Source organism: Dreissena polymorpha, chromosome 7 (genome assembly GCF_020536995.1).
Source record: "Dreissena polymorpha isolate Duluth1 chromosome 7, UMN_Dpol_1.0, whole genome shotgun sequence".
Taxonomy (NCBI): domain Eukaryota; kingdom Metazoa; phylum Mollusca; class Bivalvia; order Myida; family Dreissenidae; genus Dreissena; species Dreissena polymorpha.
The window spans coordinates 16,344,711-16,371,082 of record NC_068361.1 but is presented as its reverse complement, the minus strand read 5'-3'; the positions used below and the strand labels follow the sequence as shown (position 1 = coordinate 16,371,082).

Here is a 26,372-nt window from a genome sequence, read left to right as displayed (position 1 = left end):
GTTCTAGTCACATCACGGCGCTGAGGTTGTCATATTGCCTGAGTATGAACGAGACGGTGTTGAGAATAAATATCGCCATTGTGCGTCGAAAACGTATTGGAAATCGTTTCAGATTTCAACATATGATAATAGCTTTGAAGTAAGAATAGGCTAATCGAACGTAACAATTGATACGGTTAATTAATATTCACAATGTTAAATGAAGACATGTGCCAATATTTGTAAAAAAAAAAATAATTAATTATGCATAGATTTTCGGATAATCATTTCGGATAATATGTTTATTTAGATTGTTTGAAGTTAAACTCTTGATATTGCTAACATTTAATTAATGTAGTTTATTTATTGATATAATAGGCTTTAATATTTGTCATTCCAAAGTTGACATCAAGTGAATTAAGAGTCAAGAAAGACAAGAATGCAAATATGTCGGCGATGAAAAATAGAATACAATTTGTATGCTAAATGATATCCTTGTTGAGTCGTGGTTATTTTTGTCAGGCCTTTTTCTGTCTATTTTGGGAAAAAGTACCTAGCAAAATTGGGATTTTTCGAGTTGCGAAATCCTCCAAATTAGGACGAATTTTCATCGACAAAAGCATTATTTGGGAAATTATTTGTCTGATTTTTTCTTATTAAATCTAATGTTTTCATACATAGGTATTGCCCAAAAATGCTAAGAAAGTAATATGATTATAGGTGCCACCTAATTTACAGGCAAAAGCTTTTTAAGTTTTTTTGATAACCATGTATTATTAATAAATATATGGACATGATTGTGTTCAAAATATGATAATTGTTGCAATAATTTAGTAATGCATCCAAAAAAATCAATCTTAAAACGAGTTACATGTTCCAAGCTTGAAGATCTAGCATCTTATATATTTTTTTGTTTTCTAGCCACAGGAATTTATAGCTGGTTCGGTGTTTGTGGTACGGTCCATGGAAACACCGAATTCCACTTTTCACCGAATTACACTTTTCACCGAATTACAACCGAACTACACATTAAAATGATCGTTGGTATCGATTAGATACGGGTTCTTCACATGACGCCAGGCTGTTACCGAATTCCACTTCCACTAATCACAGACCGACTGGCCGAGTTTCTATCAATTGTTTTGCGTTGTTTACAGTTTGCAGATTTTTCGACCACCTTTATTAGTTTCACACTTCTTTAATCCGCTATTCACAAGTTTTTGACACGATGTCTGATTGAATATAATAGATAATTGGCTATAAAAGAGTTCCGATTTGTTTGATGATTGTCCTTTTGAATAAATGAAAGTGGGCTGTTTTTTAATTGTTTTAATCATATGCTGATTTTCACTAATAAGAATAAATTGTTATTTTGAGTGTTTATTGAATACAATATCTAATTGGCCAATAAAGAATTTCGATTTGTTTGATGATTGTCCTTCGAATGTTATAAAGTCAAATATTCCGTGTTCCATAATTTAATAAATTGTAAAAATTGCTGTACTAACATTAATGCATCATTTAATGGCAAATACTTATATACGGAGTATACTCTCCAGATTTGCGGACCATAAAGAACATGTCTGACTTAATATTGATTGCGTGTTACACGTCTTTCAATATTGTATCAATAAATTTATTAAAATATATAATATAATGTATCTGTAATGACATTAATGACAAAATACTTGTTTAAATTTGAACATCGGCGGACTATACGGATCAAGTGTCAAAGCGAGAATATACGAATTTGTCAAAAATGTATGAATTAATATCAAATGTGTATAAACTTATTATACATATATTTCGATATCAATTAAAATAAAAGTTAAGAACAACACGTGTAATGCGAAATAAGCCAGATATAAAATCTGAATTTAAAATGTCAGTACAATAGAATGTCAGTACAATAGAATTTGCCAGCGTGTATAATTATCATGCATGTACGATATGAATCTAAATTAAGGTGTACGGATTATTTTAATTTCCTTTCAGCGGCTAATTTATTTTTGCTGCATTTTATGAAATTCGTCTTCAGTGTAAATTTTCCATGCCTATTCAGTGTTTTGGTAACATAAATTTATCAATATATTACAATTAAACACTTATAAAAATTGTATAATCATGCTTTAATAAGTAGTTCATGTTCATTCAAGATTATGATACAATATAAGATATACAAATGACGAGGCAATAAACGGCAATATTTCTTGTTTTTCATTGTTAACTAACACATCAATTATCAATTAGTGAAATTATTAACATGAAACAAGATGGGCGTCCTCGAGATGCAAACATATGCCGATATTGTCTACAATAATAACGATTGTCGCACTCAGTAATTGGTAATTACAGACGTGTTAATCATTTATGGTATATTCTCAACACATGAAAAAGACTAGAAATGGCGCGGCAGAGGCCGACGCGTATCCCCACGCCGAATGTTTGACCTAGGTGTGCCCCAGGGTTGGTAATGGGGCCATGCATAGCTGAGATTGACCGTATTGTCATAAGAGAAGTTCATCATCAATTAGAAGTGAATTGGTGTAGAAATGAAGAAGTTATAGTAAAAGGCAATTTTGGGTGGGTGTGACATATGTGGGCAGGGCGCCCCAGGGTTGGTAATTGTGCCATGCATAGTTGAGATTGACCGTATTGTCATAAGAGAGGTTCAGTATCAATTTGAAGTGAATCGGTGTAGAAATGAAGAAATTATAGTAAAAGGCAATTTTGGGTGGGTGTGGTCTATGTGGGCGGGGCGCCCCAGGGTTGGTAATGGGGCCATGCATAGTTGAGATTGACTGTATTGTCATAAGAGAAGTTCAATATCAATTTGAAGTGAATCGGTGTAGAAATGAAGAAATTATAGTAAAGGCAATTTTGGGTGGGTGTGGTCTATGTGGGCGGGGCCCCAGGGTTGGTTATGGGGCCATGCATAGTTGAGATTGACCCTAATGTCATAAGAGAAGTTCAGTATCAATTTGAAGTGAATCCGTGTAGAAATGAAAAAATTATAGTAAATGGAATTTTTTGGTGGGTGTGGCCTATGTGGGCGGGCGCCCCAGGGTTGGGATTGGGGCCATGCATAGTTGAGATTGACCCTAATGTCATAACAAAAGTTCAGTATCAATTTGAAGTGAATCCGTGTAGAAATGAAAAAATTATAGTAAATGGAAATTTTTGGTGGGTGTGGCCTATGTGGGCGGGGCGCCCCAGGGTTGGGAATGGGGCCATGCATGGTTGAGATTGACCGTATTGTCATAGGTGAGGTCCAGTATCAATTTGAAGTGAATCGGTGTAGAAATAAAGAAGTAAATGTAAAATAACCTAAAAAAATGAGTGATAATTTCTGACGCGGCCCCACCCCAACCCCTATAACTTTTGACCCAGGGGTCAGATCAAAATTCCAAATAGTGCAGGGTCGCACATATGCTCATAGCTACCATGTGTGTAAATTATAAGGTTCTAGTGCTTTTAGTGTAGGAGGAGATAGTGGCCAGGACGGACGGACAGACAGACAGACGGACGGACGGACGGCGGAGATCACCACAATATCCCCACCTTTTTTTCAAAAAGCGTGGGGATAATAATGCGTTTCACAACAATCAGTAAGTGTCATAAATTGGGCGTATTCCAGATGCAAACATACGAGTCAATAATACAAGTGTTATTATACCCGTATTGACATTTTAAACTAGAAATGGCGCGGCAGAGGCCGACGCGTATCCCCACGCCGAATGTTTGACCTAGGTGTGCCCCAGGGTTGGTAATGGGGCCATGCATAGCTGAGATTGACCGTATTGTCATAAGAGAAGTTCATCATCAATTAGAAGTGAATTGGTTGAGAAAAGAAGAAGTTATAGTAAAAGGCAATTTTGGGTGGGTGTGACATATGTGGGCAGGGCGCCCCAGGGTTGGTAATGGGGCCATGCATAGTTGAGATTGACCGTATTGTCATAAGAGAGGTTCAGTATCAATTTGAAGTGAATCGGTGTAGAAATGAAGAAATTATAGTAAAAGGCAATTTTGGGTGGGTGTGGTCTATGTGGGCGGGGCGCCCCAGGGTTGGTAATAGGGCCATGCATAGTTGAGATTGACTGTATTGTCATAAGAGAAGTTCAATATCAATTTGAAGTGAATCGGTGTAGAAATGAAGAAATTATAGTAAAGGCAATTTTGGGTGGGTGTGGTCTATGTGGGCGGGGCCCCAGGGTTGGTTATGGGGCCATGCATAGTTGAGATTGACCCTAATGTCATAAGAGAAGTTCAGTATCAATTTGAAGTGAATCCGTGTAGAAATGAAAAAATTATAGTAAATGGAATTTTTTGGTGGGTGTGGCCTATGTGGGCGGGCGCCCCAGGGTTGGGATTGGGGCCATGCATAGTTGAGATTGACCCTAATGTCATAACAAAAGTTCAGTATCAATTTGAAGTGAATCCGTGTAGAAATGAAAAAATTATAGTAAATGGAAATTTTTGGTGGGTGTGGCCTATGTGGGCGGGGCGCCCCAGGGTTGGGAATGGGGCCATGCATGGTTGAGATTGACCGTATTGTCATAGGTGAGGTCCAGTATCAATTTGAAGTGAATCCGTGTAGAAATAAAGAAGTAAATGTAAAATAACCTAAAAAAATGAGTGATAATTTCTGACGCGGCCCCACCCCAACCCCTATAACTTTTGACCCAGGGGTCAGATCAAAATTCCAAATAGTGCAGGGTCGCACATATGCTCATAGCTACCATGTGTGTAAATTTCAAGGTTCTAGTGCTTTTAGTGTAGGAGGAGATAGTGGCCAGGACGGACGGACGGACGGACGGCGGAGATCACCACAATATCCCCACCTTTTTTTCAAAAAGCGTGGGGATAAATACGTTTGACTGCTAATTTTGAATCAAATTTATGAAATAGATATAAACAAGTGTTTGATAAAAAGATGCATTGATAAAAAATGCGTTGTTTGCAGAATTTTTAAGATAGAAACACGGGTGTATTTTTGTAAAAAATTTAAGTGATCAAAGAAATTTTAATAAACGTTGTCACCAAGCAGCATATATAAATTCAATTTTATAAAAATAGATTTTAATCATAAAAGTGCATGTTTGTGGATGCATACTGATTATAGGAATAATAAATGTCACAATTCAAATGAGTAAAAAATCTGAGAATATGAATAATTTGACATTTTCACATTTAACGACTTTTAACATAACGTCGGTAGACCCGAATAAATACACTTCATTTATATCAGGCAAATAACAATTAGTATTCTAAAGCAGGAGAAGACTACACTGTGTAATAGCAAACTGCTGTGTTGATCCGTATCTTATCAGCTCAATACACAAACCCCTGGCTACTGTACTGGAAAATTATATATTGCTAAAATAACTGATTTCTCTTATTGCCAAATTGTTGTGTACATTTTAAAAAAACGGGAATGGAGCCACATCCCCATTGTGAACTTTTTATTAAGTTCACAGTATAGAGATAATCTAATTAAAGACGGCGCTAATTAAATGTGAAGCTGGATATTGACAAATATGATCCATTTCGCTTAGCTCAATGTTCAATGGAACGCGCACTTAACAAAATTGTAAAAAATCACGTGCATTTCTTTTTATAAATCCTTCAGAAATATTATATGTTATACATCCTTTTGTTTTGTTTATTTACTAACTCATCCACAAAGAAAATAATGAAACATTTCTACATTAAATAAAGAAATATCGCATTTGTTTGTTATGTCTTTGTGCGCTCGACAGCTGTTTGGTATTTAACTGTTTAGTTATATTTTTTCCGTATCTTTAATGTATCTTATTTATGTGTGACTACGTGCTTATTTTGTGAAGAAATGAAAGATTCAAATACACTTGGAGACCCTTATAACGCTTACACATATTTCATGCTATTTTAATCTTGAAGTACATATAAATGTTCACTTGTTACATACATTGTCAAACTATTGAAACCTTTTACATCTTACATGTTATGTTAACCTTCAGAAGTGCTATACAATTTAACAGCAGTTTCCATAGTATTACATTTACCCGATAAGTTCACGAATGTGTAATTCGGTAATCTATATTCCCTTTTTAAATTAATTCCGACATGTTAAGCAATTGAAAACATTGTGATAAATAAGATTTATATATTATTAAAATATATTTATTAAAATAAAAGTTAAGAACAACATGTGTAATGCGAAATAAGCCAAATATAAATATTACATTTAAGTTCATTAAATATTTTTGTGTACGTGTTCATTTACATTTCCCTCTTTTATTTCATATAATGTGTATGCTTTTGTTGATGATGATGCTTAATTCATTTATAATAAAGTATGTAATATTATTAATATCCATTTGCTTTTTTACTATTATTGCTTCTTCCGTTACTCCATTTATAACTTTCAACTACCTGAATTACACCTTCAAATCGCACACCCAACTGAATGTGTATGTCAATTAAATATAAAATGTGTAATTCGGTAATTACTTAGCAATTCTTTATCATCTTTAGGCTCTTATCAAATTAAAATCGACATGTTGAGCATTTTAATCATTGTGATAAAAGAATAAATTGAATATTTTAAGTGGAATTGGTTTAAAGATATGCGCACATTTCACCTTTTCCAACTGTCGTCTTAAAAGATTAAAAGCTGAAACATAACACAATAAACAAAACAATGACGCAACCCTAAAAAATTTAGTTTACTATTAAGTTAAATAAAAAAACATGTCAGTTAATTTTGGTTGAAGTATAGTGTAATTCGGTAATGATATTCAGTACTCAGTTGTAATTCGGTGAAAAGTGGAATTCGGTTGTAATTCGGTAAAAGTGGAATTCGGTGTTTCCATGCACCCGTTTGTGGTATAGTGGATGGGGTGTCTGCTAACTGGCTTAGTCACTGGGAGGTCTCTGTATTGATCCTTTAAGTGGGAGCATTCTTTAGATAACCCTAAAGACATACTATGGCGTACCATTTGGGTTGAAAGTCAAGAAGACCTACACGTTAAAAAGAGAAATGTACGTCGAAGTACAATAAGTACGTCGACATGAATATAAAATACACTTCAAAGTATATATTTGTACGACAAAGTACAATTTGTACTTCGACATACATGTTTGTACTTCTACGTACACATTTTCTGAACAGCCAATCAAAACACTAGTCTCTTGAGCCGCTTTTCCTTCAGATTTATTCATAATAAATGTTTAAAACTTTAGTTGAGGACAAAATGAATAAAAATATCAGAATGGCAAAATAACGTCACATAGAAGTTTCAAGTATTTAATGCATTGAAATAGATTATATACAAATTTGAAGAAGATTCAATTGTTACCTTTTTAAAATTAAAATTGTTCAGCATATTGTGTGTCTGAAATGATCATGTGGGGCGGAGTATCACGACCGTCCAGCGCATTACTGTGTTGGAAATTCCCAACGGTAACCAGTTACCAAGCATTAATGGGATAAATAATGTATTATAAACTCCCCGTTGGTGGTATTTTGTGATAACCATAACTTGCATAAGTCAGAGGTTAATTCCGCCACGCCAGGTCAATAAATACGCACAATATCTATGAGTTAGCGGTCGATAGTCGCATAATTTGGTATAAATTATAATAATAATAATGTTTCATAAATACGCACAATATCTATGAGTAAGCGGTCGATTGTGGCATAATTCGGTATAAATAATAATAATAATGTTCAATGTCAAAAATCTCTAAAAGCAACAGACGTAAGGTGTCTTCTGATTGGCTAACACTCAAGGGTCGGTGAAAATTGTACGTCGAAGTACATTTCTCGATCTACTTAGTAGGTCTTGCAGACTTTCGACGTCATGGTACGTCATATAGACACTAAGTACTGGTCCTACTCAGGAAACAGTTTGTTTCATCAAATGTCTCAATTCAACTTGACAGCTTGCTAAAGCAGTTGCATTTAGCATACAGTACACTGATTTAACATAATCAAAATCATGTGATGTGTCAAATCAATTTTGATTGACAAATTTGACAGGATTTTTGTTTAATCCAATAAGTTTTAGACTGTCAAATAACACACACTACGTATTGAAAGCCATACCTGGAGCTTTCGTCTGTATATCACTGACTTCATCAGAAGAATGATTTCTACTGTTGGGAAACGTTAACACCACTAATTGTCTTCTTATTTATTATCAATGTATAATTATGTGTAACAGCATAACAACATACTTGATTCGCAATTAAAATATTTAATAAATACAGGTATCTTGCAGGTTTCTAATTTTCTTTCACAAACTATTGTTGAATAGTTTAAATTTTGTCGCCACTAAAAAACTAGCCATTTTGTAGCAATTCTAAAATCACAGTCTAAACTGCATACACTTAGCCTTATAGTTACAATATGAATGCAAATATTAGAATGCATCATGTTATATCATCCATTTTTTTTATTTAAACATTCAAATAACACATAACACAGTACTATATATATAAAAAGGTATGTGGTATTGTGTGGAGATACAAAACACTTCACATCATTTATTTGCACATAAAATAATAGTTACAAAATAAGTAAAACTAAAACACAATCATCAACCTACATTTCAAGAATATTTACGTTTATGAAATTACTAAGTGGTGTTATTGTATTACCTTTTACAAAATTAACATTGCTGGTTTTGTACATAAAACATTTATCATGGATTAACAAGTAACAACCAATTTATTAATTACACAATAGAACGGAAATCATATTAATTACATTATGCATTTACTAAACAAGCTATTTGCTACTGTTTAGAATTACACTATCTTACTAAAAATGATCACAGGTACTCAGTGCTTTTACATACTTGTGGTAAGTTTTGTATTACTAGTTTGACAATTATCGGCAGACACTTGTCAATATACAGACAAAATTTGCATGGGAACTTCTTTTTTTTTTCAGCATAATTGCCTTCAAATTGTTAATTTAACAACCCTTTGACATTGTTTGCACATCTGATCTTATTATACAATAGCTGATTTTTGTTTATAGATAGACATATATAGACTTTTCAAAGTTCTATAAAAGTTCACACATGTTCCATCCAAGTAAACAAGCAGAACCAATAAAGATCACCACAGATAATAACTGTGTGTATAGCTTGGAAATTTGATAGATCAGGAATCCCTCCTTTGTTGATTTCTGTAAACCAAAACTGTCAGTTTTGCTGGATAGAATGGCTTGTATGATGCTCAGCTCTTGCCTTCGGCTTCGCAGAACAGCTTCTAAAAACGGAAAACCAACAAATATCTTAAAATTTGATCAATAATGCAGACAATTTATAAATGTCTTGTTTTTTGTTGATTTCGAATCTGGAAGATTTTTGTAGTACGAAAATCCAACGGTATCGGATTTTGTGGTTTTAGGCCTAAAATAATTATAGTGATATGTAACCTTTCGGGATATCGGTAAAGTGCGAGCAGACGAGGTGTAAATACGTTAAAAATTAAAGCTAAAAGACTAAAAAGTTAGATCGGAATATCTTTAAATTTTGTGAATAAATGTGTTTCTGGTGGATAACAACGACAACTTACCAGAATATTGCTCATAATCACACGTAAAACGTCTTTCTGAGACATTGTGTACACACCGGTCTTACTCGCAATAACGAAGTGACGTCACCATCTATGTATAGAATGCTTTTTGAGAGCGAATGAAAATGCGTCACATATTCTGACAAATAAACAGTAGGGTGTCGTTATTGAAATACCGCGAGAATACTGGAAGAATAGAGATGCCAACTATAACGTTTAAAACAAATAATTTTTTAACAAGCGTTTGTGATTTGTCAGGATAATAATAACAATAAGATATCGAAAAGATCAAAGCAAATAAATTCGACAGAAATCTAAGATTCGGCAATATATTTAAGACGGGTTATGTTCACTTAAATTGTGTTTGGTAAAGACTGTAACTATATGTATATGTAGTGAGGGTTATGGAGGTTTCGGTAAATGACAAGTTCGGTAAATTGATTTATATAGTAAAAGCCGTGGAGGTTTCGGTAAATTGATTTTATAGAGGAGGTATACCTACAACGAGGTGTTAATGACACCTATTATCGGCTTACAATAACATTAGGGGCATTTATTTGCAAACTGTGGATTAATTTTGATGTACATTAATTGAGTTGTTTGGCACTAATTTAATGATCTGTTTAAATGTACGGACTTGATTTTATCAAATTAGAGATGTTTGCAAAGTGTTATTATTAATTATCCAGGCTTGCAACCTATTAATATTCTAATCGATAGAGGTAAATTATATATTAAGGTCATGATCATTTTGTATTATATATATGTTTTTATACAATTAGTTGCTAAAAACCTTAATTAAAGCGTATCAGTTAAAAATAAAATAATGTGGCTCTTACAAGAGGTGGCCTCCACGTGGCAAAATGTATCTAATTAGTATGTGATTACTCCCTCATTTTTTTTAAAATGACATGAAATATTCAAATATATATATTGTATCCAAGGTTTAGTTGTTGCTTATTTATAATATATGGTAAATAAAACGGATTACAAAGTAAATCAGTTATTTTTTTATTGAACCGATTTGTTTAGGCAAAAAATGATATCAGTTATTTCGGCCGTAAAACCCATTGTTCCAATACAGAAGCCAGGTGCCTGTGTATTAATTTGATAAGATAATAATCATCACAGCAGCTTGCTATTACACAGTGTATTCATTCGGCTGGCGTTGTGTTATATGTCATTTTTATCAGTTTTCAAGTTTTCAATTATGTGTATCTCTTCGCTTAACTCAACGTTCAATGGCACGCGCACTTAACATTATTATAAAACATAACGCGTATCATTATATTACTTTTTATTAATTACGTACACGTATTAAATTTTATATATTGTTTTTTCTTGTGTTTTTCTCAACAAGAAAGAAAAAATAAAACATATAATAAATATAAAATTCAACATGAACTCATTTTTATTAAATCATATTTTACAAGAAACTTTTTAAAATAGCATTAAACTTAATTGAAGAGCTTACATTGATTCCGCCATAAATCATTATTTCTTATTACTATTACATGTATGTTACTATTATGTTATTTAAATAAAAGCACCAATTCAAAAAACAAACAACAGTATTGCGTTATTTAAATCGTAAAATTAACCAAAAATTTCCTAACAGAATTCGTTTTTCAGAGGTAGCTAATTCATTTCCCTTAATTCTTTACCTTAGGCATAGCATTAATTACTCAACTCAAAATTAATCCACAGTTTGCAAATAAATGCCTCTAATGTTATTGTAAGCCGATAATAGGTGTCACTAACACCTCGTTGTAGGTATACCTCCACTATAAAATCAATTTACCGAAACCTCCACGGCTTTTACTATAGAAATCAATTTACCGAACTTGTCATTTACCGAAACCTCCAGCACCCTGTAGTGAACCAGTCTTCGGCTTATACTCACTGAAGAAGAGCATTCAGGGGAGATAATTGAGTAATGACTTAATTCTGGAACGGTTGCGAAGAAAAACAAATAATGCGAGAATATTCAGTGCGATTCGCTACACAATTATGATGTCATTGATATAACTTTTCCTGAGGTATGTATTTACATGTGATTTAGCATATGTCAAAGTGTTTTTGATTTGTTCAAGGCCATAAATAGCATCGCGAAAATATATGTCGCGTGGCAAATTTTTTTGAGACGTATCCATATGTGGTATTCTTATGTAATTTTATGTCTAAATTCCCATATGTATGAACGGTCAACGCCCGCTTCGCGGGCTTTTGCCCGTATTAAACTTTTTTTTTACCATTCAACAGTCATTGTCCACTGCTAACGTAAGTATGTGTATGATAAAAAAAACAACAGATTTTGTTATGCTTGAAGTTCAAATAAAATACATAGCAGCTCAATATGTCATTAAGGATTTTTTTATGAATATTCTGACACAGGCACAGAAGGACTTGCATCCAACATATTTTTATTCAAAATTCAAGTCGCCAAATGTCTGAAGGCAACCATTTTTTCAAACAAAAGTAATGCAGAATATCATAAATGTACAGTATTGAAATGTTAAGAAGCTACAAAGGGTAGTGCAGAGCTCCAGATAACGTTTCTGAGTAATTGGGTAAATACCCACTACTTTTGAGTTCAATTGGGTATTTTCATTTTAAATTGGGTACAAAAAAGTACCCACTACTTTAATTGACAATTGGGTATTTTTGTATTAAAATTGGATATTTTCATTGTCTTAAATTTTCACCTGAATGAGCTGGTTGAAGTTCCACTCTTAATTGATTAGTTTCAGAGATCTTGTGTAATTATGTAGATGTATCCATAATATACAGTCTTGATTTAAAAAAAAGTTTGACAATTTTTTCCACCAGTTTTCTTACAATGTAAGCACTGTCAGTGCTTGCCTCCGACACAATATCGTCAAGAATCAGTTTCACTGTATTTCCCGCTTCTGATTTTGTGTTGCTCATGGTTAAATAACTTAAAATTGAGTTTTTTGTGACTGGGATACGATATTTCCCTTTTTACAGCCTTGAGTCGTGGTTTTGACATTTTCACAACAATAACTTGAGTTACATAGACGCTTTCTTCCGTACATATTATTGTGCTGAAGGTTATACTGAAGGCGCTTGGACAAAACGGAAAGAGTCTGGGTATACGGACCCGGGTATTTCCGGGACAGATTTACTTGTTACGCAGAGGAAAAATGCGATATGCGTAATCAGCAATTTGAATTTGGTTTCGGTACGCAGAGTTTTATTTTTCATTATTTTGCAAAGAACTGAGCAGCATAAGATATAATTGTCAGAACAAGTTGCTTTTTGGTCAGGGCAAGTGAAATTTTGGTCTACTTGTCCGACCAGACAAGTGGCTTCAAAAGTTAATGTCGAGCCCTGAGGGGAGGTTACTTTCATTTTAAGAAATGTCAACAGACACCGTAGCATGGAAAATACTCAAAAATAATCGATTTTATGTTACTTAGAAATAATTTAAAGAAGAAAATATTACAATATTTACCTGTTTTTGTCCCATTTTTGATCAGCTAAACAATGGTGACTTCAATAAAACCTTACTGGAACAAACTGCCTAATGTTCAAATGTTGTATCCATTTATGTCACGCGATCTCTATCACCACTACTCAAAAAGGACCAACAGCTCAACAAAATAAACATACCCACAAAATTAAGTGATTTCAAATTAATTAGATTAATATTGAATGAAGTGATTTCAAATAAATAAGATTAATATTATGGTCTTAAATTTACAAACCTGTTTACTGTTCACCAACTGGCAACAAAAATAAAGCAACTTACTGTTATTCTTTAATGCAATGTATCAAGTATTGCATTTAGATGTTGATCATTAAGTCATTTATGCCTGGCGTCCTGAAAAAAGGACATTGCAAACAGCGTAGACCCAGATGAGATGCCGCATGATGTGGCGTCTAATCTGGGTCTGCGCTGTTTGCTTAAAGGAATTTCTGTAAGAACTATTCCAAATTTAGAAATAAGTATACCAGACACCCCTAATTTTGGAAATAAATTGATCCAATTTAGAAGGGTGGGAGAGTCCACTAGGCATAAATGGGTTAAGTCAGCCCAACAATTAACCCTTTCTGCTCAGCCGCAAAGGGAAAATTGCTTTATGCAACCAGCATAAAACCAGAACAGCCAATTAGTAAAAATTGCACTGTCTTGCGGTTTTATTCTGTTTGCTGCTCATCAGTAACTTAGGGTTGGAAATGAAGTCTTTAAAACTTGAAATGACTACAAACTCGTCAAAGTTAGTTTGTATCTGAGTGCTAAAGACTTAATGCAGCTTATTGTTGATTTTTCTTGATAGTGCAACAGCCTGACAGAAATGCGTGTGTAAGATGTCCCAGCAGTCTGCAAGCGCCCAGCGATCTATTCCCCAGAGCAAGGAGGCCCTGTTGAAGTCCTACACGATCCGACTGAAGGATGACGTGAAGTCCATGCTAGACAACTTCACAGAAATCATTAGACTTGCCCGCGTGAGTACTGCAGAGCAATGAGCTGAATAAATGAGGTCGCTGTTGTGTGGTGGTTAAAGTGTCTGTCTAGCAACTGAGAGGTCAAGGGTTTGATTCCCTTTTTCGGAGCATTCTTTAGATATCCCTAAAGACACCAAGTAGTGGTTCTACACAGGAAACAAAATCAAGATCGTTTCAATAAGCCGTTGGCTTTACTTTAGATGCAATCTAGCTCAAATAATTAGATTTAACCCTTTGCATGCTGGGAAATTTGTCGTCAGCTAAAATGTCGTCTGCTGAATTTCTAAAATTATCATCTTATTCGATTTTTTTCAAATAATGCTATCAGAATAGCAAACAGTTTGGATCCTGATGATACGTTCTGTGGTGTCTCATCTGGATCCAAACTGTTTGCAAAGGCCTTCAAAATTGGGTTCCAGCACTGAAAGGGTTAAAGTTTAAACTAATCAGCTGAATACTCAAAATTAACAATTTGTTGAAGTTCAAGAAATAGATAGGTTTCCAGGTTGTACTTACAGAAATCCATTGAATTTAAATCTTAGGGGTCATTTTTTATATCAGTGCAAATTCGAGAAGAAAATTGAGGGTGTTGTTAAGATGACCATTGGTTTTGGGAACCCAATAGCCAATAAATTGGTAAATGTTAACATCACTGGTCACATAAATCCCTAAGTCTCTCTGTTTCTTAGTAAATCGTATTGCATCCAAGTTTCTTGCGCTTGCCACAATGGAGAACATTTTAAGCTGATAAATAAATGTTCTAACAATCAATGGTCCTCAAAGTAAACCAACTTGACAAAGGCATAAAACATTCATGAATTAAAAAAAAAAGAAATGGTATTAAATGGAAAGTACTGGTACTTGAACACATTTTTTCTTCAAGGATAACAACTTACATTAACCCCTGTCTTAAAAGGAAATATAGACCTTTCATGAAGTACCGGTAAAATATAGCGTTCAAACGCCATTTTTCAAATACATGTATTGACCCTCTCCTGCTTAAAAGCAAAGTGACAATGCAAGCGGCATAACAGAATAACAGCCTGCAGATAATTCCCAGTCTGTTCAGGTTTTATGCTCATTAGCATCTTAGGGTTGAAAATGAAGGCTTACAAACTTAAATCTAGAAAAGAAGGTATTAAATTTAATTCGATTTTCTAGGTTACTACAAAAAGCATGTAAGTGCATATCTGAGTGTTAAACGATAAGCAAATTAGCCTTGTTCTTTAGAAAATGGGCTTAATGCATGTGCATGGTGTCATCCCAGACAAGGCTGTGAAGTCTGCACAGGCACAACACATTCCGCCTTTACTGGATTGTTTGCTAAGAAAAGCCTTCCTTAAATCGAAAAATTCCATAAAAGCAGATATTGTCGACCCTGATAAGCCCATGCAGATTGCACAGGCCAATCTGGTATGACGCTTCATGAACATGCATTAAGCCCTGTTTTCCCATAGGCTTACATCTATATCTCATGATTAAAAGTTGAGGAAGACGGTATGCATTGAGCCCTGTTTTCCCGTAGGCTTACATCTATATCTCATGATTAAAAGTTGAGGAAGACGGTATGCAATAAGCCCTGTTTTCCCATAGGCTTACATCTATATCTCATGATTAAAGGTTGAGGAAGACGGTATGCATTGAGCCCTGTTTTCCTGTAGGCTCACATCTATTTCTCATGATTGAAGGTTGAGGAAGACGGTATGCAATAAGCCCTGTTTTCCCATAGGCTCACATCTTTTTCTCATGATTGAAGGTTGAGGAAGACGGTGTGCATTAAGCCCTGTTTTCCCGTAGGCTCACATCTATTTCTCATAATTGAAGGTTGAGGAGAAGACGGTATGCAATAAGCCCTGTTTTCCCGTAGGCTCACATCTTTTTCTCATGATTGAAGGTTGAGAAAGACGGTATGCATTAAGCCCTGTTTTCCCGTAGGCTCACATCTTTTTCTCATGATTGAAGGTTGAGGAAGACAGTATGCAATAGGCCCTGTTTTCCCGTAGGCTCACATCTATTTCTCATGATTGAAGGTTGAGGAAGACGGTATGCAATAAGCCCTGTTTACCGTAGGCTCACATCTTTTTCTCATGATTGAAGGTTGAGGAAGACGGTATGCATTAAGCCCTGTTTTCCCGAAGGCTCACATCTATTTCTCATAATTGAAGGTTGAGGAAGACGGTATGCATTAAGCCCTGTTTTCCCGTAGGCTCACATCTATTTCTCATAATTGAAGGTTTAGGAAGACGGTATGCAATAAGCCCTGTTTTCACGTAGGCTCACATCTTTTTCTCATGATTGAAGGTTGAGGAAGACGGTGTGCATTAAGCCCTGTTTTCCCGTAGGCTCACATCTATTTCTCATAATTGAAGGTTGAGGAAGACGGTATGCAATAAGCCCTGTTTTCCCGTAGTCTCACATCTATTTCTCATGATTGAAGGTTGAGGAAGACGGTATGCATTGAGCCCTGTTTTCCTGTAGGCTCACATCTATTTCTCATGATTGAAGGTTGAGGAAGACGGTATGCAATAAGCCCTGTTTTCCCATAGGCTCACATCTTTTTCTCATGATTGAAGGTTGAGGAAGACGGTGTGCATTAAGCCCTGTTTTCCCGTAGGCTCACATCTCTTTCTTATAATTGAAGGTTGAGGAGAAGACGGTATGCAATAAGCCCTGTTTTCCCGTAGGCTCACATCTATTTCTCATGATTAAAGGTTGAGGAAGACGGTATGCATTAAGCCCTGTTTTCCCGTAGGCTCACATCTTTTTCTCATGATTGAAGGTTGAGGAAGACGGTATGCATTAAGCCCTGTTTACCGTAGGCTCACATCTTTTTCTCATGATTGAAGGTTGAGGAAGACGGTATGCATTAAGCCCTGTTTTCCCGTAGGCTCACATCTTTTTCTCATGATTGAAGGTTGAGGAAGACAGTATGCATTGAGCCCTGTTTTCCTGTAGGCTTACATCTATATCTCATAATTGAAGGTTGAGGAAGACAGTATGCAATAAGCCCTGTTTTCACGTAGGCTCACATCTATTGCTCATAATTGAAGGTTGAGGAAGACAGTATGCAATAAGCCCTGTTTTCCCGTAGGCTCACATCTTTTTCTCATGATTGAAGGTTGAGGAAGACGGTATGCATTGAGCCCTGTTTTCCTGTAGGCTTACATCTATATCTCATAATTGAAGGTTGAGGAAGACGGTATGCAATAAGCCCTGTTTTCCCGTAGGCTCACATCTATTTCTCATGATTGAAGGTTGAGGAAGACGGTATGCAATAAGCCCTGTTTTCCCATAGGCTCACATCTTTTTCTCATGATTGAAGGTTGAGGAAGACGGTGTGCATTAAGCCCTGTTTTCCCGTAGGCTCACATCTTTTTCTCATGATTGAAGGTTGAGGAGAAGACAGTATGCAATAGGCCCTGTTTTCCCGTAGGCTCACATCTATTTCTCATGATTGAAGGTTGAGGAAGACGGTATGCAATAAGCCCTGTTTACCGTAGGCTCACATCTTTTTCTCATGATTGAAGGTTGAGGAAGACGGTATGCATTAAGCCCTGTTTTCCCGAAGGCTCACATCTATTTCTCATAATTGAAGGTTGAGGAAGACGGTATGCATTAAGCCCTGTTTTCCCGTAGGCTCACATCTATTTCTCATAATTGAAGGTTTAGGAAGACGGTATGCAATAAGCCCTGTTTTCACGTAGGCTCACATCTATTGCTCATAATTGAAGGTTGAGGAAGACGGTGTGCATTAAGCCCTGTTTTCCCGTAGGCTCACATCTATTTCTCATAATTGAAGGTTGAGGAAGACGGTATGCAATAAGCCCTGTTTTCCCGTAGTCTCACATCTATTTCTCATGATTGAAGGTTGAGGAAGACGGTATGCATTGAGCCCTGTTTTCCTGTAGGCTCACATCTATTTCTCATGATTGAAGGTTGAGGAAGACGGTATGCAATAAGCCCTGTTTTCCCATAGGCTCACATCTTTTTCTCATGATTGAAGGTTGAGGAAGACGGTGTGCATTAAGCCCTGTTTTCCCGTAGGCTCACATCTCTTTCTTATAATTGAAGGTTGAGGAGAAGACGGTATGCAATAAGCCCTGTTTTCCCGTAGGCTCACATCTATTTCTCATGATTGAAGGTTGAGGAAGACGGTATGCATTAAGCCCTGTTTTCCCGTAGGCTCACATCTTTTTCTCATGATTGAAGGTTGAGGAAGACAGTATGCAATAAGCCCTGTTTTCCCGTAGGCTCACATCTATTTCTCATGATTGAAGGTTGAGGAAGACGGTATGCAATAAGCCCTGTTTTCCCATAGGCTCACATCTTTTTCTCATGATTAAAGGTTGAGGAAGACGGTATGCATTAAGCCCTGTTTTCCCATAGGCTCACATCTTTTTCTCATGATTAAAGGTTGAGGAAGACGGTGTGCATTAAGCCCTGTTTTCCCGTAGGCTCACATCTATTTCTTATAATTGAAGGTTGAGGAGAAGACAGTATGCAATAAGCCCTGTTTTCCCGTAGGCTCACATCTTTTTCTCATGATTGAAGGTTGAGGAAGACGGTATGCATTAAGCCCTGTTTTCCCGTAGGCTCACATCTTTTTCTCATGATTGAAGGTTGAGGAAGACAGTATGCAATAAGCCCTGTTTTCCCGTAGGCTCACATCTATTTCTCATGATTGAAGGTTGAGGAAGACGGTATGCAATAAGCCCTGTTTACCGTAGGCTCACATCTTTTTCTCATGATTGAAGGTTGAGGAAGACGGTATGCATTAAGCCCTGTTTTCCCGAAGGCTCACATCTATTGCTCATAATTGAAGGTTGAGGAAGACGGTATGCAATAAGCCCTGTTTTCCTGTAGGCTCATCTATTTCTCATGATTGAAGGTTGAGGAAGACGGTATGCATTGAGCCCTGTTTTCCCGTAGGCTTACATCTATATCTCATAATTGAAGGTTGAGGAAGACGGTATGCATTGAGCCCTGTTTTCCCGTAGGCTCACATCTATTTCTCATAATTGAAGGTTGAGGAAGACGGTATGCCAGGCTTTTTCCGCCCTATGCCACGGGTCCGAAATTCGTCCCCATTCCCAATGCAAATCTGGTTGTTTTTTTCCCAATTGAAAAAAAAATTCCCAATTCCAAACAAAATAAAAATTTTTTTTTTTTTTTTTTTAACCTTAAAATATATGAGTTAACCTCATCCAGTGTAGAAAATAGAAAGTATTGCATAATTCAAATATTTGTTGCCTTAAATTTGTTTTAAAAACTGTAAAACATGTTAATGATTATTTAAGACTTTCCTTATTTTCCTCAAAATCCTGCGCTTCGCGCCATGTTTTTAACCTCAAAAAAGGTCAGGCCTTTTCCCCAAATTCAGATTAAAAAACCTGCACTTATCACACATGTTCATAATATTTTGTAAAATTTTAATTATAAGTTATCAAAATAGTCGTTATTAACCAGTTAACAACTTTTTTGAAATATAAGAAACACTTTTTACATGCGATAATTTTTCCCAATTGTGCCAATTTTGCGATTAATTTTTTTCCCAAAATGGGGGTTTTCACGACGCGAAATTCCCAAAATTCGATTGCGGCGTTTTCCCAAAATGGAGCAGAAAAAGCCTGTATGCAATGAGCCCTGTTTTCCCATAGGCTCACATCTATTTCTCATGATTAAAGGTTGAGGAAGACGGTATGCATTAAGCCCTGTTTTCCCGTAGGCTCACATCTATTTCTCATAATTGAAGGTTTAGGAAGACGGTATGCAATAAGCCCTGTTTTCACGTAGGCTCACATCTTTTTCTCATGATTGAAGGTTGAGGAAGACGGTGTGCATTAAGCCCTGTTTTCCCGTAGGCTCACATCTATTTCTCATAATTGAAGGTTGAGGAAGACGGTATGCAATAAGCCCTGTTTTCCCGTAGTCTCACATCTATTTCTCATGATTGAAGGTTGAGGAAGACGGTCAAGTATCCAGGACGGCTCAGGCAGAGCAGGACCAGTATGAGATGCAAGTGAGGGCCAGCAATATTGTAAGATCTGGGGCCATTTACACTTAACCCTTTGCATGCTGGGAAATTTGTTGTCTGCTAAAATGTTGTCTGCTGAATTTCTTTAATTAGCATTTTCTTAGATTGTTTTCAAAGAATACTATCAGAATAGCAAACAGTTTTCAAAGGCCTTCAAAATTCGGTTCCAGCACTAAAAGATTTAACCCATTACCACTTAGATACTTATGTAGACGCATTTGGTGTCCTTCTTAAAGTTTAATTAAATTTAAGTCCTTTCTTATAATACTCAAATTTTAAAGACTTAATTTCTAAAGGTGAGATACTGATGAGCAGCAAACAGCATAAAACCTGAATAGACTGCGAGTTACTTGCAGGCTGTTCTGGTTTTATGCTTTTTGCACATAGCCATTCACTTTGTTTCTAAGTGGGAAAGGGTTAACTTCGTAGGAAGATCTTAACTAAAGTTGATTTTCTTAAAATTGTAAAAGGATATGCTAGTAATGCTTATTGTATTTCAGTGAAAAAATGAGATGAAATTAAAGTTTTTTGTTTAAAATCAATGTTTGAAGAATAAGTCAATAAAAAGATAAATGAATGCATTTTCAAATTGCATCTATTACTGTGAAAGTATTGCTGATTATTTTTCTGAAAACGTGTGTGTGTGTGTGTGTGTGTGTGTGTGTGTGTGTGTGTGTGTGTGTGTGTGTGTGTGTGTGTGTGTGTGTGTGTGTGTGTGTGTGTGTGTGTGTGTGTGTGTGTGTGTGTGTGTGTGTGTGTGTGTGTGTGTGTGTGTGTGTGTGTGTGTGTGTGTGTGTGTGTGTGTGTGTGTGTGTGTGTGTGTGTGTGTGGTGTGTGTGTGTGTGTGTGTGTGTGTGTGTGTGTGTGTGTGTGTGTGTGTGTGTGTGTGTGTGTGTGTGTGTGTGTGTGTGTGTGTGTGTGTGTACGTAATGCATTTCTTATCCAAAAGCTCTGCGTGTGAATGTAAAATATTCTTTAGTCTACGTCTGGTACAATATAGTATACTTACTTGATTTACTCCAGAGGCAAATTTTGAGCTCACTTCATTTAAAATTGCTGAATGTGTGCTATTGTGGTCACCCTATGTCTATCCCCATACATACCAGACGTCCCGAACTTGGTGTGACATTTAGGCTTTTGGGGTGTTTGTCCCGGTGTCCCGAAATAAAATATGTCCCGGATTTTGTAAAAAAATGACGTACATTCTTAAAGTTTACAATTAAATTAGCTATTCAAGCTCTGTCTGGCTTAAAGTTACCATCGCTAATCCCTTTATTGTCCCCTATAGACTATCCCACTCTAAAAGCCACATTCATGACTCATTCTTTATGAAATTTGTCAGAATGTTTACCTTGACAATATCTACCAGTAGGCGGATTTTAAAACTTGGTATTTTGTTACTAAAAGCTAGTGTCACCAGGTCTAATCTTAGAAATACCTTATTACCATTCAAGAGGCCATATGTATGATTCAATCTTAATAAAACTTACCGGTAGTCAGAGTTCTAATTGAAAAAAGATGCGTTAAAAAACTAGGTGACCAGGTGAGGTCATATCGCGGAAAAACCTTCTCAGCCTTCTTAAATGACATTTATTATCAGTCTTAATAAAACTTGTTCATAATTATTTATCTTGACAATATCTTCACTGAGTTCGAATTTTGGTGACGTGCATCAAAAAAGTAGGTCACTAGATTAAATTAGATAAATAACCCCTCTAAAAGCCTCATTTATGACTTAAAGTGAAATTATGGGCATTTTTCACTGTTGAATTGAGCTGAAAAGAACAGGTCAAAAGAGTTATTTAAAATGTGGTAACTGACCAATTATCTGCAACTCATCTTGCTACCAGTTGTTTATAAAGAATATATATTATATTCAATATTTTACATGACTGTCCCAGTCCTCTAAGCCGAGCGGAACTGTCTTTTTATTAGGATCGTAGTAAGTGTTCGTATGTCGTATGAATAGATATTGCTGCAGTAAAACAAATCATTTCTGTTGTCAGTTGTCAAAAGAAAGTACAGTTGATATTCAAATGCATTATTTTTCTCTTTCCAGATATTGTTTTAGTATGTTGATGCTGAATTAACAAATATAAGTGTATATGACGTGAAAACACCATAAATTAACAACGGTTGCGATAGACATCTATAAACATAGCATATACTGTTAGATGCTTCTAATGTCACTTTAATATTGATGAAACTCAGTCAGAATGTAAACCTTGAAAATTTCTAGTCCAAGTTCAAATTTGGGTCATGGCCATGTCGGTCTGGAAACTAGGTAACCATGTCAAATCTTCAAATAAAATTGTTTCCACTGTACAGGCCACATTTATGTCTCTATCACTGTACAGGCCACATTTATGTCTCTATCACTGTACAGGCCACATTTATGTCTCTATCACTGTACAGGCCACATTTATGTCTCTATCTTGATAAACTTGGTCAGAATGTTTATCTTAACCCTTTGCATGCTGGGAAATTTGTTGTCTGCTAAAATGTCGTCTGCTGAATTTATAAAATGAGTGTTTTCTTCGATTTTTTTCAAAGAATACTATTAGAATAGCAAACAGTATGGATCCTGATGAGACGCCACGTTCTGTGGTGTCTCATCTGGATCCAAACTGTTTGCAAAGGCCTTCAAAATTCGGTTCCAGCACTGAAAGAGTTAACAATATGTTGGCCATATTTATATCTGGGCAACATTTGTTCAAAATCTAGGTCACTAGGTTGTATCATACAAAAACATTCTTACCACTTACATGCCATATTTATGACTCAATCAATTGCAATAAAACCAGGTCCGAGTGTTAATCTTGAATATGTCAAGGCCATGTTGAATAGAAGTAAAAACTAGGTGGCTAGGAGAAGTGTTTGATAATTGATTTACCTTGAAGACAGATAAGAACTTTAGGGTGAAAGTCACCTTATTGTCCCCTACCGGTGAAACTGGAGGGGACTGTCCCCTACCGGTGAAACTGGAGGGGACTTATGGTTTGCGCCCTGTCTGTCAGTCAGTCTGTCACACTTTTCTGGATCCTGCGATAACTTTAAAAGTTCTTCATATTTTTTCATGAAACTTTAAACATGGGCAGATGGCAATAAGGACATTTTGCACAACATTTCATTTTGTTCCTACATCAAGAATTCTGGTTGCTATAGCAACAAATAAAACATATATTTAAAAAATCTGAAAATAGTGAAGTTTCACCAGTAGGGGACCATATTGCTTGTTGTATTTGTTACAGGTGAGAGCTGGTGAATCCTTGATGAAACTTGTCTCAGATCTGAAGATTTACTTGATACTCAACGATTTCCCGTCTGTTAACGACTCAATAGCTCATCGAACACAGGTGTGCAAGCGCCTGCAGAACGAGATCGACGCCAAGCTTCTCTCGGTTCGAGACGATCTCGCGACAGATTTGTACGAACTGGAGGACGAGTATTATTCATCAGTGTACAAATAGTTGCCAAAGCTGTGTATAGTGGGCCGACAACCAGCTTGAAGGACTTAAACTATTCATTGGTGTACGAAAAGTTTCCATAGCTTTGTACAGTGAGCGTGTAAGCCCCTGCTACAAGCTGTAGGATATTAACTATTCATTGGTGAATCAATAATTTGTGAAACAGGCTACACATTGTGAAGCTTTTCTTATTGTTTGCAGATAATCTATATTTCTGAAGTTGTTTGTATTAATTGTATTAGGTGCTACACATTAAGAAGTGATAGTCGATTGTAAGGTCAACTTGTAAGTGGTGTGTCAGACACTTTAACGTATTTGGCTCATTTGAGAAAAGTGAAGTTAGTGAAATCGCCTTGTGCATTTTACGTTTTGGAAATAATTTTCCTGTCACCAACTTTCCTTGGTGGAACTCTTGGCTGATGTTATACTTTCATCTTGCATAGAATTGAGCTGAAGTATAGACTTTATTTTGTGACAAACCCATATCAGAAGCCAAGTTATTGACCTTTTGTGCTGCAGTCAGTAGTGTTTAACGTTTATGATTTGTAATACATGTAAACACCTTGAGCAGAATTCGATTAGTGCGGAACTGCCCGTTAACATCGTACACTCTCCCACTGTGATTGCCTACACATTATCAAGTATTTAGATGATTGAAAAATCAAAGTTTACTTTGTAACAAGCAAGAGCAGAACGGATGTAAGACCATCTAATATAAAACACACACAAGTATTAAGACCATCCTAAAAACAAAGGTTACTTTGTGATAAGCAAGAACAGATCAGGTTTTTAGACCAACCAAATAACAAACCAAGATGGCGTCCTCAAATATGCAGATGATCATGAAAGACTTGCAAAATCTGAAGCAGGAGGAGTCTGCGCTTGTGAACCTGGCGTCGAAAATCAGCGACCAGCTCAACCGACTGAAGGTAGAAGAGCTGGCACTACAGAACATGGCGAGGCAGCAGGCTGAGGAACTTGAGCGGAGGTCGCGGGGGTCACAGCGCTCTATAAATAGATCATTGTCACACGAGGGGGGGAGGGAGGAGGAGGAGGGTGATGAAAATGAGGAGGAGGAGTTTGTCCGCCCGCTGGATTTGTATGTGAATAGGCATTTTGCGGAAAGAAATGATCAGGAGGAAGAGGAGGAGGAAGATGATGATGAGGGAAAACAGTCGGATGACATTGAGCAGTTTGTTAAGGGGCTCTGTTGAGGTGGTTTATTTGTAATTGATAGAATATAGACAAAAACTTTTGTATTGATGTTTGGTATGTTGAAGTATGCAGAAATTTACGTTTGAACATTGTTTTGTTTTTTTAAAGTAACTTTTGTATGCCTTAACAGGAATTAAGCTTGTGAAGTACATTGAAACGCCATACAGGGAATTTCGATACAATCAAATAATGGGATATTATGAACATGTTTGTCAGTCCCGTCCGCTTTCCTAATATACAAAACTAAAAAAAGGCGGGATTTAATAAAAACAGGATTTGAGGACAGATGCAAAATGACAATTTAATTGTTCATGCACTTCATTTACTTATCAATAAACATTTGTCACAATATAAAGTATGAGTTTATTTGCACTTATTATACTAGGGTTTAATAATAAGCTGTCAAGAAAGAGTCCGAACCGCATAAGGTATATGTACATGTATATGTTTCGGCGTAACCACCACACATGCTTTTGGGAAGAACACGGGGAACAGCAAAAACCAACACACTGTAAATAGAAATAATTATGCACAAAATGTAAATGTTTCAAACTTCATAGGACTTGTTAAGAAATGTCTTTTAACACTGTGTTGAATTTGAAAATGTACATACATGAGAAGATTAAGAGTAATAGCATTACGACATCCTGCACATATTGCTTCAACATAAAACATGTGCCATACTCGTGATACTACATTTGTATAAACAATGTGATACGACGAACAATACTTGTCTCCCTTGACTATTCATTGTATCTCGTTTCGACTGTAAATAAACCGTACGTAAAGTGTACCATCTTCTCTGTCCGGATCATTACGTTGTTCAGCATGATGGTATTTTAAATAAACGGGACATTTTCGACTAGACCGGTAAATAAACTGTAAGAAATGTGTACCCTCTTCTTTGTCCGGGGCATTAGGTTGTCCATCATGTTTGAATTTTAAATAGACAGGGCATATCTGATTATAGGTATGGTGAGACCACGTGTCATTCGAAAGACCCCGTCTCTTAGACCCAATGTCAAGGTCGCAATTCAATATAAACTTAATTTACCAAAAAGTGTTAACCCACGCCGAAGTCGGAGGGATATAGATTTGGCGATGTCCATCCGTCCGTCTGTCACAAAACTGTTCATGGCTATATCTCACAAACTATACAAGACATCAACATGAAACTTCATGGGTGTATAGATATCAATAAGGAGAAGTGCCATGCACATGAGCCATAACCCCACTTGAGTTGTTGCCCTTTGTTTTTGTATGATGTAGCTTTTCAGGGCTATATCTCGGATACAATCCAAGACTTCAATATGAAACTTCATGGGTGTATTGATATCAATGGTGAGGAGTGACATGCACAAGAACCATATCCCTACAATTTCTTAAATTAGAGTTATTGCCCTTTGTTTTTTATATTGTGTAACTGTTTAGGGCTATATCTCGGATACGCTATAAGATTGCAATATGAAACTGCATGGGTGTATATATATATATATATATATATATATATATATATATATATATATATATATATATATATATATATATATATATATATATATATATATATATATTATATATATTATATATATTATATATTTATATATTATATATATATATATATATATATATATATA

General features: G+C 35.9%; 2 protein-coding genes across 3 annotated transcripts; both read left to right on the top strand.

Annotated features, from left to right (window-relative positions):
- On the top strand, positions 1-24,087 carry LOC127838568 (mediator of RNA polymerase II transcription subunit 22-like). Of its 2 annotated transcripts, none has more exons than XM_052366390.1 (4): positions 1-139; positions 13,851-14,019; positions 19,976-20,056; positions 23,305-24,087. In XM_052366390.1, exons 2-4 carry the CDS (start codon positions 13,882-13,884, stop codon positions 23,521-23,523), a joined length of 438 nt encoding a protein of 145 aa, XP_052222350.1. In that variant the 5' UTR covers positions 1-139; positions 13,851-13,881; the 3' UTR covers positions 23,524-24,087. The 2 variants fall into 2 exon arrangements, with proteins under 2 accessions (XP_052222350.1, XP_052222349.1); XM_052366389.1 differs by having other exon boundaries at positions 33-139; positions 13,847-14,019.
- A 141-nt stretch (positions 24,088-24,228) lies between these two features.
- LOC127838569 (snRNA-activating protein complex subunit 5-like) lies at positions 24,229-25,528 on the top strand. Its single transcript, XM_052366391.1, has one exon. The coding sequence runs from the start codon at positions 24,336-24,338 to the stop codon at positions 24,732-24,734; it is 399 nt and encodes a 132-aa protein (XP_052222351.1). The 5' UTR covers positions 24,229-24,335; the 3' UTR covers positions 24,735-25,528.
- Positions 25,529-26,372: the final 844 nt, after the last annotated feature.

What these genes read in the sequence shown, in the direction of transcription:
- LOC127838568 (XM_052366390.1), top strand. Translation starts at nt 13,882, where the DNA reads ATGTCCCAGCAGTCTGCAAGCGCCCAGCGATCTATTCCCCAGAGCAAG. An exon ending in AAATCATTAGACTTGCCCGC is followed by an intron (nt 14,020 to 19,975) that starts GTGAGTACTGCA and finishes TCATGATTGAAG; the next exon opens with GTTGAGGAAGACGGTCAAGT. An exon ending in AAGTGAGGGCCAGCAATATT is followed by an intron (nt 20,057 to 23,304) that starts GTAAGATCTGGG and finishes TATTTGTTACAG; the next exon opens with GTGAGAGCTGGTGAATCCTT.
- LOC127838569 (XM_052366391.1), top strand. Translation starts at nt 24,336, where the DNA reads ATGGCGTCCTCAAATATGCAGATGATCATGAAAGACTTGCAAAATCTG.